Consider the following 14,152-nt stretch of genomic DNA (forward strand, 5'->3'; position numbering starts at 1 on the left):
GAGATGCCGTTTTTCTGTGCAAATTTTTTTAATTTTCAGGTTTAACTCGAGTCGGTGTATTTATATTGTAGAAAGAAAAAACAGGCACGTAAAAATTAGTCTCGAATTCACTCTTAGAACGTCATAGCCGACAAAAGTTAATACCTATGTATGTAAATTTCATTACAAAAGAAAACGATGAATACAATCAGACGTTCGCATTTGATTTCGAGCATTCGAGCACCGTACAAGCACCTATACATCGAAGTTGTTTCTTATCATTTTGAATCTAATACAGGATGAGCTGTTTAAACGAGAATATGGAGATCAAATATATAATGAACAAAATAGAAAATTAAGAAGCTCTGAAATTCGCGGAAAGAAATATATTCAAAATTAATTGATAAAAAGTAAAGATTCTCCACGTTTTCGTAAAAATAACTTGTCCTGCGTCCCTCGATGTAATCCTGCGCGAAAATAATTTACCTGAAATTCTACGAATTTCAACCCTTTCGCCACTTTCGTTTATTGGAAACATTCAAGAATGAATGATGAATAAATTTCTATGCTCTGTAAATTTACGCAGTTTGCACAAAATAACAATTTGCACAATTTACTTGTATTTAGAACATACGTTAAAACGAAAGATTTAAGGTGATTTCTAAAATCTCCTAAAAAGATGAAGATAAAACAATGCGAATTTTTCGCAAATTATCTATAAGACATGAATAATGCAATTTTTATCTGTTGTTTATATAAGATGTGCAAAGCACTATAATTCACAGATTTCAAATCTCACCACGTTTTCATTTTATATGCTGATACTAATTCGGACACACATGTACCACTTACTTGCTAAGGTTTAGCGAAAGGGTTGAGGCGCGATCACAAAACGGGAGAGATTTTTTAGCGGCTCGGAATGATATTTGATAAGCACGTGTAATAAGGCTGACGCGTATATGTACTTTTTACATCAATCCATTTAAACCTAAAGCAAATCGCTGGGTATCACACCTCAAGACAAAAAAAGAGAAGAGAAAAGCGGGAAGAAGCACTATATTGAAAAGGAAAAAATATCAATGCATATTAATATATAATAGATATTATATTATTACTGAATATTATATTAATATATGATGCTATATATATATTATACTATTTCTATTATGTCCGTCTGCAAAGTCTATTAGAAGAGTCTATCCTGTCGACCTATTCTTACGACCCATATGGATCTCCTCGGATATCTATGTACATACATGTGTGGGTGCGCGCGTATCGACAAGCGCGCAATATTGCGACAATCTCCTTCAAAACATGTCCTCGGAGATTTGTGACAGCGCAAATTTTGCGCGCACTTAACGATACATGTGTACGCGCATGTATGAGACTTGCCGGGCGACCGAAGCTGGTCCTCGACAGTCTCCCGTCCTCGTTTCAGACGATCAATGTGTAAGATCTTCATCGTTAAATGTTCGTGAGACGCTCGTGGCAATAAAAATAAAGACGCTACGTTCGCGATCGTTTGCGATTTCTCGCTTCAATCCTCTCCGGTGTTGTCGTGGGCACGTCGACGCTCACGCACGAATTCTGAAAACATTGTAAATTAATCTTGGACAGATAATATAATGAACTTATTTCAAGGATAAATTCCTTCGGCAATTCTGGTGTCTCAGAAATCACTTATTCACGGAAAATGCTGTTATTTTATTTACGCAAATAATCACTAATTAACTAAAGTTAGGATCAAATTACTTAGTTATTTGAAAATAAAATAACAGCATCTTCATTAATATTAAATTTCTTTTCGACTAAATTAGTCATATGGGAAAGCTTACACGCTCATTGTTAATAAGAAAATCTATCTTGCAATTTTTTGCAAGATATTAGCAATTAAATAATGATGAAACAAATAATATAAGATTTTTCAAATATAAAAACGAAAATATTTGAACGACTATGCCAGAATTTAAAAAAATGTTGATATTTAAGCCGCATAGTGATACAGAATTGAATTTCCAAAAAATCAAATATATAACTTTGGAAAATGTCTATTTGGAAATGGCACATATAGATACTTTTTTTATCTTTATATCACTTCTCTGCACATTCGTTATTATTAAGAATAATAGAATAATGATTAAAATAATCACATATATATATATACATACAGGGTGACCCATGTAAAGTGTTACAAACTATTATCTCTGAAAGTGTGTGTCAAATGACTAATATGTTCAGATAAAAGTTTTATAACTTTGAGGAGAGCATAAGATGATACCATTTGTTTGACCTTGGGTAGCGTTGTCAAAGTGAGAGCAAGGCTACTTTGAATTTTTTAAATGGAACCCCCCCATTTTTTTATTACATATTCTTGTAGCTTACCTCGAGAGCTTTTCAAAACACTATAGTAAAATATTTTTTCATTAAGTATTATTCGAGTTATAAGACTCGAAAGTTACAGTACAGCCGGCATTATGCAAGTTGTCCGACCAACGGTTAAAACCTCTTAAATGTTGTTCAGGATTATATTCTGGATAACATTTGTCAAGATCAAAATCATTGGAGATTATTCTTTCATTTTTGCACTAAAAATTCATTTTTACGTAAACTTTCAAGCCTCATAACTCGAAAAGTACTTAATGAAAATGAATTTAATTACAGTGTTCTGGAAAGCTCTCAAGATAAGCTACAAGAATATGTAATAAAAAATGGGGGGTTCTATTTAAAAAATTCAAAGTGGTGTTGTTCTCACTTTGACAACGCTATCCAAGGTCAAACAAATGGTACCATCTTATGCTCTCCTCAAAGTCATAAAACTTTTGTCTGAACATATAAAGTCATTTGACACACACTTTCAGAGATAATAACTTGTAACACTTTACATGGGCCACCCTGTACACACACACACACACACACGCGCGCGCGCGCGCGCGCGCGACTTGGCCGTAAGCAAAACTTGATTCTGAGCCAAGGATCTGTGTCCAGGATTAATAGAACAATTTTTCTCCTGTAGAACGATTGTTATTGTTCGTGCGATATGTCAAAGTGTAACGATTGCACGACCAAATCGATACCTTATCAATCAGCGTGTGCCGAAGTGCGTTATCGCGCGTGAACGTCGACATTTCTCGACGCGGCCCGTATATGGCGTGATACGACTCCGTATGATTTATTTCGAGGGTGTTCGGTTAGTGCATACCCCACCGGCTCTGCGATTCGACAGAAAATTGCGGACCGCGTGCCGTTTACGAACGACCGATTCGCATCGACATTTTATACGTGTGTGATTTACATAAGCCCGAGATGTTGAACTGATACGATGGCGCACATCGGTCGGCGCGGCACGATTATTTAATGGATTGTGTACGTATACGTTTGAATACGCAGTGGTTAAATTCACATATGAACTATGAGCAAATGTGTGTGTCTCAGCTCATGTTGTCAAAGCATCAATAAAAAAACAAAGAGATTTTATAAATCGTGCGATGTTTCTCGTTGAATCATTTCTCCTACTTCCTCTTTACTCGCGCGCATTTCCACCTTATCTGGAGACACGTAGAAGAGATCTACAGAGATATAATATAATATCAAAATAGATCTACAATCTTGGCCAAAGATATAAGGCAGTAAGGCACAATTGCAATTTTGTCGCATTTTACGAAAAATTAAATATCTTGACGAAAAAAAATCTCAGAGGTTTTCAACCACGCATTTTAAAGTTTAAAAATATATTATATCTAATGAGATAAATGTTTATATATTAGGATATAAATAGATCAAGGTATATCTACATCGATCTACTTGATCAGGTCAAAATGAAGATCTCTTAAGATTTCTTTTTTAGATCTAATGAGATCTACATATATATAGTGAAATCTTCTTCATTTTTTCCCGGGAATATATTATAAAAATTACAAAAATAAAGTGCACCCTCAAGCTGCAGTTTATATACAAGTTTCTTAAAACAGACTTTCAACGAGACATTAGGTGAGTGTACATTTATTCAGGGCACATATTTATGGAACTGGAATTGGAATTAATTTGTTTTCCCTATAGAAAATATAATAGAAATCTAAGAAATAATTGTATAATTTCTTAGATTTCTATAAGCTTCACTTTTCGCTTGAAAAAATCGAATGAAACCAATATTTTGGTTTTATAATTTCGCTCATTTTCTTTGCACAGTAAAAAAAAGTAATTAATTTATTCTTTAATTTTATGAATGACATTATCTATCTGTTTTATTTATTCTTTGCTTTTGTAAAGCAATAATAGATAATAATTCCGAATTCATTATTTCCTTTTAAGTTACTCAACTTACGAAACAATAACATCAGAGGCATTCCGCGGTTTATGTTACGCGGAATTAAATGTCCTTAATGCACATAAAACGGCAGTAGCGTATAGCGTTTAACCAATGATATTTTTCTATTCTGTTATAACATTCGAACAGAAATGCTGAATGTTACAGTTGATTGGTTACGCGGATATTTTTTATGCGAATTATGTTTCCATGTGACATTTAAAAGGCGTAACAGAAAGCGCGGAACGCCTCTGATTGGTTATGCGAAACGCGTTAAGTGGAGAAAATAGATCTGTTCGCGTTGCATGAAATCCCCAAATATTTGCACTTAAAATGGGATAGATATATATTTGACCTTGAAAAGAGAGGAAGCGAAGATGCCGAGTGCCAAAAGTGCAAGTAACACGAACAGATCTAATGTAACCGCATCCTAATATAGGACTCTACTGGTTGTATTAAAGTCACTAGATTTCTAAAGTAGCGCAATTGATTTCAGAAATGTTGCATCATAATGACCGAAGTGCACATAGTACATGATTCCAAGTACTGGTGATTGGGTGGTTCATCTTTTAAACTGTACTTACATGTACCTTTGTGCACTTTCATGCATTAAACTTCTACACAAATAAACCCGTATTAAACTAAAGAACACATAAATTAAACATTCATACATATTCTTTTGTTCATAAATAAACTAATTACAATTAAAAAACATTGATTTACATACTTGACGGCTTCATTTTCCTAAATAAAGTACGTATATACAAATGCTTAAATTCGAAATGGCCGCGTTTTGCGACAAAATGGAGTATGCGGTACTTTATAGATCTAGTGACTTTAGGTTGTATAACGAAAAAACGTCTCTGCTGAACGCGATCAATTTCTGTTACGTCAAGTTGGTATTCGCGTGGTCTTGTGATCGAACAGCTGAAGAGCTGAAGAAGACAAGAAGAACGAGAAGGATTAAGTACCGAGCTTTTCGAAGCGAGATTATTTTTTGAATCGACGTGGAATATCAACAGTAATGGTGGACCGTGCGAACAGTATCAAACAGATGATTCCGGCATTGCCAGACGAAAAGATCGGTAATTATGTTCGCCACGTAAAGAAGAATTGTCCGTGTGACAGTGCCCCTCCCAGTGATGCGATTTATTTTTATAGCTATTTAACAATTGTATCATCCTAATTATACACGCTTACTTATATCTTATTTATTCGAAGTTTATTTTACTATCTCTTATATTTTATATTTAACATTTAAGTAATGATTTGTGTGATTTTATAGATATGCTGGCAGCTACGAGTGTGCTCCAGCAGCAGGCTGCCGATATTAGGAATCAACGAATTAATTGGCAATCGTATTTTCAGTAAGTAGTTATATATGAATATATGCGTTAAATTATGTGACAAGACCAATTTAAGAATTTTGGGATATACTCTGATCATAACTTGATAATATTTAAATTTGAGGGTACTAGCAAACTGCATACAGAATTATCCATGCAAGAAATGTTTGAACATTTGATGTTTACAGATCACAAATGATCTCGAAAGAAGACTACGATTTTATAGCGGCTTTTGATTCGAGCGATGCTAAAACAAGGGAGAATAAGCTGAAGGAGAATCCACATCAGGCAGCTAAAACGTTCCTCAATTTGCTCGGTCATGTTTCAAAAGATCAGACGATTCAATATATTCTCACAATGATTGATGATATGTTACAGGTAGCTATACAATTATTGTTTTCAGGACTAGAGAAAAACCTGGATGTTTTTAAAAAAAAACCCAGTCTATATATATATTATATATTGGAGTTTTATTGAGAGTTTATTGATTTTTTATTTTTGTGTTTTTTTTTAATTTATTGATATATTTTTTATTTAATATTTACATTGTATTTATTATTATTTAATTACATATTCAAATAAAATTAATTATATGAGAATAATATTTTGTAAAAAATTAATGATGAATTATACATTAACATTTATTTGAATGTTAAACAAAGAAATACTCAAATATTAAATCATTAGTCCAGTTTGTTCAGTATACATATATTCATTAAATATTTATTAATACATATCTTTGATTTGTTTCCGATTAAAAAATTTATTTTCCTACAGTTCCAATAAAACCCCAAAAAACCCGGGTTTTTTGGGAGTGGGTAAAATAATGCCAATCCTGATTGTTTTACTTAGTAGATTATATAAAACTTTATTTTTGTTAACATATCATTTTGATATTTTCAAAAGATATTCGATTTATTAACAGAAGTTGTTATATTTATAGGAAGATCGCAGTCGTGTGGAAATCTTCCGCGAACACTCCACGCGCAAACGAGAATCTGTTTGGGGGCCATTCCTCAATCTGTTGAACAGGCAAGATGGCTTTATAATGAATATGACATCGCGTATTATAGCCAAGTTGGCTTGCTGGAGTCACGATCTCATGGAGAAAACTGATCTTCAGTTTTATTTAACATGGCTTAAGGATCAATTGAAACTTAGCGTAAGTTTAACAGAGTATTATATGCATGTTGCACAAGTCAAGAAATTGAAACTACCGCTGTAATAAGATGAATCACTTATTTTATAAATAGTTTTGTTTCAGGATATTAGTAGTTTGTAGTAATCACTTTAACCAAATATCAGGTTGGCAACATTACCTCATAAAAATAACTCATTACTGTTTCCGTTCTTTTTCCTAAAAAGTAACTTTTTATCGTTACTCGTTATTGATTTACAAAAATAACTCGTTTACGATACCGTCACTCAAAATGTAACGAGTCGTTACTTTTTCGTTACTTTTTTCTTGGTACTAATAAAATATAGCGTTTTTTATTGACAGAACTTAGTGCACATTAAAGCTGTTATACACTACTTTCTAAATGTAAAAATAAAATGTATTGAGGATTTCGCGGTTTTTAACTCGTTTCTATATTTTTATTAAACATATATGCATCTTTACATCGATTTGTGTACAATGGCATTAAAGTGCACTGAGTGCGCATTAATTCTGCCAATAAAAAATGCTATATGCATATAGATTTTTATGGTAAATATTCTGAAGAGAAGTCAGAATTTTTTCTCTTAGTAAAGGAATAAAGCTTAAAAATTTATTAATGTATATACATACATATACAGTGCATGTTAAAAGTCCCGGAACGGCTAATTATCTCAGAAAGTATTGGTTTATTGGAAAAATATTTCAAATGAAAGTTGCAGGGTTTAAAAAGATCTATTTACTGATCTTATCAGTTTGACCTTAGGTGGCGTTTCCAATGTCAGGTCAAGGTCATATCGATTTTTTTTTTTTAATGAAATACCCTACTTTTTATTCTAGAATCTAATAGCTGGTGTCGAGAACTTTCCAGAACATTATAATAAAGTCATTTTTCATTAAGCACTTTTCGAGTTATAAGGCTTGAAAGTTACAGTAATGCACTAATATAAGAATTCATTTTTACGTAAAACTGAAAATAAGAGGTACAACCTCCAATGACTTTGATCTTGACAAATTTTATCCAGAACATGATCCTGATTAACATTCAAGAGATTTTAGCCGTCGATCGGACACCTTGCGTAATGCTAATGTGGTACTGTAACTTTCAAGCCTTATAACTCGAAAAGTACAATACTTAATGAAAAATAACTTTATTATAGTGTTTTGAAAAGCTCTTGACACCAGCTATTAAATTCTGGCATCAAAAATATGGTGTTTCACTTTAAAAAATCGATATGACCTTAACCTGACCTTAACGGCGCCACCCAAGGTCAAATTAATGATACCTTTTTATGTCCCCCTCCGGACCATACAGCTTTTGTTTGAAACATTTTTCCGTATCTACCATAGTTTTCGATAAATCTTAATGCATTATTTAAAATGGGACATCCTGTATATTAAGGTGGTTATTTTAACAATTTTTGAAATTTAATCGAAACACCTCCTAAAGTGGTTTAATATCTCAAAAAAATACCAAATTTTCTTCAGATTTCTTGAACAATTTTAATCTATGCCACCGGGGCACAGGTAGGCGGAAAAACATCTTTGTGGATAAAATTTGGCCGACGCTCTAATTCTTAACCAATTAAAAAATTTTTTTTAATTTGCTCGCAATTGAGTCCATTTTGCATAAATTTTGATTACCGTCCAAATTAAAAATTGCCGATCCAATATTCGTTATCGTATAATTTTGAATTTTTTTCTGCTCATCTTATTGATAATTTTTACTTCAAAACAACATTAAAATTTACACAAAATGGGCTTTTAGCTCACTCAATTTCGAGCAAATTAAAAAAAAACTGAGATTCAAAAAATTCTTAGTATTATTCCTTAAAAAAAATGGTACGTTTATTGTAAAAAAAATTTTCAAATCTCTTTGAATTATAGAACAAAAGTAAGAAAAAACTGAAAAATAAAAATAATCCGTTATGGAAATGATCTTTATATAAAATCTTTATGTAAAAATGATTTTTATTAATTTTCTTCACATATTCTAAAAGAACATTATTTGAATAAAAAATTTTATTCAAATAATGTTCTTATAAATCCTTATTCTCTAAATAATTGTAAAATTAAAAATATATTTTCTAGTATCGTTATATCGAAATAACATGATTTATGTAACTCATCGGTAGGTTAAAAATCTACTAACATTAAATAATAGATGTAATTTTGAAAAATCAAAAAAATGGAACGAAAATTTTGACCATTATCAAATATAGCCTAAATTCTTTATATTTCTACTAAGAATATTGGAGAATTTTTTTATAAAAATTAGAAATGATCTTGACGAAAATCGACTTTGTTTATTTCAATCAGATTTTTCGAGTAGAAACAAAAACTTGAAATTTTTTTCATATTTTTTTCCTAATAGAGAATTTCAAGACGAAATAAAATTAATTGCCAATATTAAAAAATTCATATCTAGGAAATGGAGATAAAAATCTAAAAAAATAACTGACTATATATTTTAATATGAGGAATATATTAAAAAATTAGTAAAAAAATCGGCAGGGGTCAGTGACGAAGGCCGTTCGATTTGGCATGGAATGCCCTATATATTCTATATTTATAATATTTAAATATAGATATTATTTAAAATATAATTTAAATATATAGGGTAAAACTTTCCCTTTACTGACTTTGACCTTGACCCTCAAGAAGGTCAAGGCCACTGACCTTTTCCGTCGCTCGTTACTCATTAAAAAGTTATGAACATAATTTTTATGAATAGTATGTAATTTTCGGACACAAGGTACATATTGCAGTATTTTCCCTTGAGTTTCATTCGCCGGTGTACGACAGTTTAGAGTAGCAAATTAGTTATCTTGATATAGAATATCAAGTAATATTATGAATTATTTATCTTCATTTGAGTAAAACTATTGTCGCACAATAATTTCGACAGTCGAAAAATTTCAATAATGATTGTCGCTTTTCTATAAACACGTATGGCGTCTATGGGTGCGTTCCACTTAATGTTCACAACGCTCGTGGAATCATTTCATCCTTGTCATTTATCAAATGTTAAACAAGAATAAACGATGCTCACGAGCGTTGCGAGCGTTAAGTGGAGGTATCAAGGTCAAGCTCAAGGTCAGTGACCTCGACCTCCTTGAGAGTCAAACTCAAGCTCAAGGTCAGTTGGAGATCATTTGGGGCTGACTGTGTGTAAAGGGAAATTTTACCATTCAAAAAATGCATATTTGTTTTACAAAGTCAAATAGTCTATGTTTAAGGACTAATGCAATGCTAGTTGCTTTATCTATTATTGTTCTGCCTTGGCATAATTAAAAACCTTTTTAACTGCATGCAATATGTGTATTTAATAATTGAGATATCTCTTACACTTGACACGGTTTCTTTAAAAATAATCATGCATCTCTTTCACATTTATATTTAATGAAAATAATATTTAGCAACTTAAGAATTTAATACTCCTTTTACGATACTAACACTGATTTAAAATTTTATATACTTTATATAATTTAATTGATATACATTATTTATGATGTTGTTATTTTATGAAATTAATTAAATATCTCCTTTATAACATACTAATCCGATGGATTGTGGCAATTCGGAGATTATTAGTATTTACGTGATAAAAGTCTGTGTGGAAAATTGATAATTGTCGCAAATTAAATATAACTAACCAAATAGAACGATAAATTGTCCTGCGACTGACAACTAGATACTTTGCTTCCCATGTTCGAGCTTCAAATATGAGCATTTTAAATTACAGTAGAATTTGTAATAAATAAAATGAAATGAGAGATGGGATTTTAGTTCGATGCTCTTCAGGATCATACAGAATTGCATGCGGGACTAGAACAAGATACTGCTGTGGAGCAGGCCAAGGAGGCCAATGAACTGCACGAATTGTTCAACCCGGTTGGTTTTTTAACGACTAATCACAATAGTATTATTTATTACTCTAAACGAATTGACATGAAGTATGTTTTTTAAATTACATTCTGCCAACAAGTGGGCCACTAATATTCGTTGAAATGTTTAATATCTCGCATATTTATTATTCTAAACGAATTGTGAAGTACGTTTTTTTAAATCACGTTCTGCCAATAAATGAGCCACTAATAATTCATCGGAGCATTTAATGATGTTTCGCGTACAAAAATATCTCTTACGAATCTCTTACATTTAGGGTTGATGAAAGTTTCATAATAGTTGCGTTCATCAGAGAAAACAACTTTGCAACTGTTGTAAAGTTCTTCAATATGATTAATTTATACATTTAGATCTATAAGGAACCAAAAGCAAGAACCAATCGTATTGAAGAATTTTACAAGAGTTGCAAAGCTGCTTTCTCTGTTGAACGCAGCCAATATTGGAACAAAGTTTGAAATTACAGATATGCATGATTTGTGCTTTACAAGAGTCTTATTTTATGTGAATGTTACGTTTACAAATGCGAATTTTCCTTAAACTAATTTTGAAACTTACAAAATCTACTTTTTTTCTCAATAAATGTTAAATCTTTCTTCCTTTCTTTAAAATCAAATTATTTTACCATCGTACTTTTGCATGTAACAACATTTATTAAACGCTTATCTTTTAAATTAAAGGAACATTCACTGTCTTTGTTTCTTCATATTTTTGTAAAAAAAAAAACCTATATATAGAGTATACATATATTACACAGGCCTACAAAAAAAAACTTTTTACCCAGAAACGGCAGTACGTAATCGGGCATTTTTAGATTAAAATATCTCATTAACCTGATGTGATGGAGCAATTTTGGCTACGGGTTTAGTTTTAGCATGCCAAAAAACCCTTCGGGATTACATACTGCCGTTTCTGAGTCAAAATTCATGTCTGCCTGTGATTATTAATGTATATACAATGGCTGTGTTCCAAATTTACTGCCAGCACTGAAAATGCTACAGTTTACGTTACGTGCACTATAGATTTTCAGTACTGGTAGTCAATTTTGGAACACAGCCAAAATATATATTATTTTTACTTTATTTTATTTAGAACAATGAGTACATTCAATCAGTGGCACGATGTCTACAAATGATGCTTCGTATAGACGAATATCGCTTTGCATTCGTGTCTGTCGATGGAATTTCGACTCTTCTCAGCGTTCTGTCTGGCAGAGTAAACTTCCAAGTACAATATCAGCTTATTTTCTGTTTGTGGGTACTTACTTTCAATCCTCTCTTGGCAGAAAAGATGAACAAGTGAGTAGCATATCCTTTATTTCCAGTTTTCTAAAATAGATCATATTCAATATTATTACAATATTGTCTTACGTGATGCATCGCAGATTCAATGTCATACCTATTCTTGCTGATATACTTAGCGACTCAGTCAAAGAAAAAGTAACACGTATTATACTTGCAGTGTTCAGGGTAAGTTGGAATGTTATAGAGTAAAAAAAATAGTTAATTTTAATTATATATCTCACAGTTGGTATTTTTTTTATATTAACAGAATTTGATTGAGAAAGTAGAAGATGGACAAGTGGCTAAGGAACATTGCATCGCTATGGTACAATGCAAGGTGTTGAAACAGCTTTCGATATTATGCCAACGAAAGTTCGATGACGAGGATATCACTGATGATATAGAGTTCCTCAATGACAAATTGCAAGCATCCGTGCAGGATCTAAGTTCATTCGATGAATATTCGACGGAAGTGAAATCTGGTCGTTTAGAATGGTCTCCTGTTCACAAATCGGGCAAATTCTGGCGCGAGAACGCTAGTCGTCTTAACGAAAAGAATTACGAACTCTTACGGATTCTGGTTCACCTATTAGAAACTAGTAAAGACCCGCTTGTTCTCAGCGTGGCTAGTTTCGACATCGGCGAATACGTGCGCCATTATCCACGTGGCAAGCAGTATGTTAACTCTTATAGAAATACCGTATTAAATTCTATCTACAGTTGCAATTTGTTAAAATATTGTTTCGTTTATTTTAGCATAATTGAACAACTTGGTGGAAAACAGCGCGTAATGCAACTTCTTGGACACGAAGATCCTAATGTTAGATACGAGGCTCTTCTTGCAGTACAAAAACTTATGGTACATAATTGGTAAGTTACAGAATTTAAAAAATTTTACTCATTTTTTATTATTTCATGTATATATCTTAAAACAATTGTTTTCAATACTAGTAATATATATCGGAACATGGTCTATATGTTTTTAAATTTAATTATAATTTTGTAGATATTTCTCAAATTTGTGTTTATTTTCTAGGGAGTATCTTGGAAAGCAATTAGAGAAAGAACAAACAGGTGCATCTGGAGCACCTAACAACAAATCTGGAGTACAAGTGCCAGCGAAAGCTTGAATATTCATGCAACTTGCACAAATTTTCTGATTTCGAGAAAGTTTCAAGAGTATTATATAGCTCGCGTGATATAATTTATCATCCGTTTATTATAAATTACATAAAATTCAAGATATATACATTCCCTTCCATTCTGTATTATTGTAAAAAAAAAAGAGAAGATATATAGCTAAGTCCACCTCTTCTTTGTGCAAGTTAATTTTTGTAACATAAACTATTAATCGAATTGTGTATATATAGATATTTTACATCGGGAATATGAAATAAATATTAGGTGTACAAGTATGACTACGGATTTTTTGATAAAAAAACGCATTGATTTGACATAATATAAATCGAATAAACTAAAACCCTATATCGATCGAAGCTAGATCTTTAAATGCTTAAATAATTCAATTTTGAATCACTAAATATACTATATATGAACTTGCATATATACCATATTTGTAGTCTTACAAACTGCGCGCCGAAATATTTCCGGACTATAAATGCAATTAAACTACTTGTAGTAATCTCGCGAATTAAATTAATTTCTAATAATTTCGATGCTCAAACAGACATCATATTCTAAAGATGTCAATATGCTGAAAAAAACTATAATTAAATTTATTGCGAAAAATATTACCTCGGCCGGGAGTCGAACTCGGATCTCTTGTATTCCGTACGAGCGTCCTAAGCCATTAGACTACCGAGGCGGTCTAATCGTTTCATCGATTAGACCGCCAATAATAATTCATGTAAAAAACCCTTTTTTTTTGTTGCAGCAATAATTTGCACATGATTTTTCTTCTTTCAATATCTCTTTCAATTCGTGTGGTATCCAACTTCCTTGCTTTTGTGAACCATTTCCATTGCACGCAGACATAAAGAAATGCATTGTTGGGTAACATTTAATGCTGTTGCCAACTCTTTTTCTGTTTGACATGCAATGCATGTCAAGTATGCTTCGTCAAGTAATGCTTCCAATTGTGCATCTTCAAATTTTTTCGGTGGTTTTCCATGCTCTTTATTATCCAAATCAAAATCATTGCTTCCGAATTGTTTAAACC

The 14,152-nt window shown here is 31.9% G+C and overlaps 1 protein-coding gene across 3 annotated transcripts; it reads left to right on the forward strand.

Annotated features, from left to right (window-relative positions):
- Window positions 1-5,164: 5,164 nt before the first annotated feature.
- VhaSFD (V-type proton ATPase subunit VhaSFD) lies at window positions 5,165-13,272 on the forward strand. 3 transcript variants are annotated; one of them, XM_018462287.1, is made up of 10 exons: window positions 5,165-5,367; window positions 5,568-5,649; window positions 5,817-6,006; window positions 6,572-6,790; window positions 10,574-10,678; window positions 11,783-11,988; window positions 12,075-12,159; window positions 12,242-12,648; window positions 12,730-12,843; window positions 13,010-13,272. In XM_018462287.1, the coding sequence occupies exons 1-10, from the start codon at window positions 5,307-5,309 to the stop codon at window positions 13,101-13,103; spliced, it is 1,563 nt and encodes a 520-aa protein (XP_018317789.1). In that variant the 5' UTR covers window positions 5,165-5,306; the 3' UTR covers window positions 13,104-13,272. The 3 variants fall into 3 exon arrangements, with proteins under 3 accessions (XP_018317789.1, XP_018317790.1, XP_018317791.1); XM_018462288.1 differs by having other exon boundaries at window positions 10,589-10,678; XM_018462289.1 differs by lacking the exon at window positions 10,574-10,678 and having other exon boundaries at window positions 5,167-5,367.
- Window positions 13,273-14,152: the final 880 nt, after the last annotated feature.

The sequence above is a fragment of the Mycetomoellerius zeteki genome, unplaced genomic scaffold, assembly GCF_001594055.1.
Source record: "Mycetomoellerius zeteki isolate Tzet28-1 unplaced genomic scaffold, Tzet1.0 scaffold138, whole genome shotgun sequence".
In the NCBI taxonomy this organism is placed as follows: domain Eukaryota; kingdom Metazoa; phylum Arthropoda; class Insecta; order Hymenoptera; family Formicidae; genus Mycetomoellerius; species Mycetomoellerius zeteki.

Excerpts from the sequence above, each read along its gene's own strand:
- VhaSFD (XM_018462287.1), top strand. The coding sequence starts at position 5,307 with ATGGTGGACCGTGCGAACAGTATCAAACAGATGATTCCGGCATTGCCA. Across the intron at positions 5,368-5,567 it reads ATTGCCAGACGAAAAGATCG|ATATGCTGGCAGCTACGAGT; the intron begins GTAATTATGTTC and ends GTGATTTTATAG. Across the intron at positions 12,649-12,729 it reads CATTATCCACGTGGCAAGCA|CATAATTGAACAACTTGGTG; the intron begins GTATGTTAACTC and ends CGTTTATTTTAG.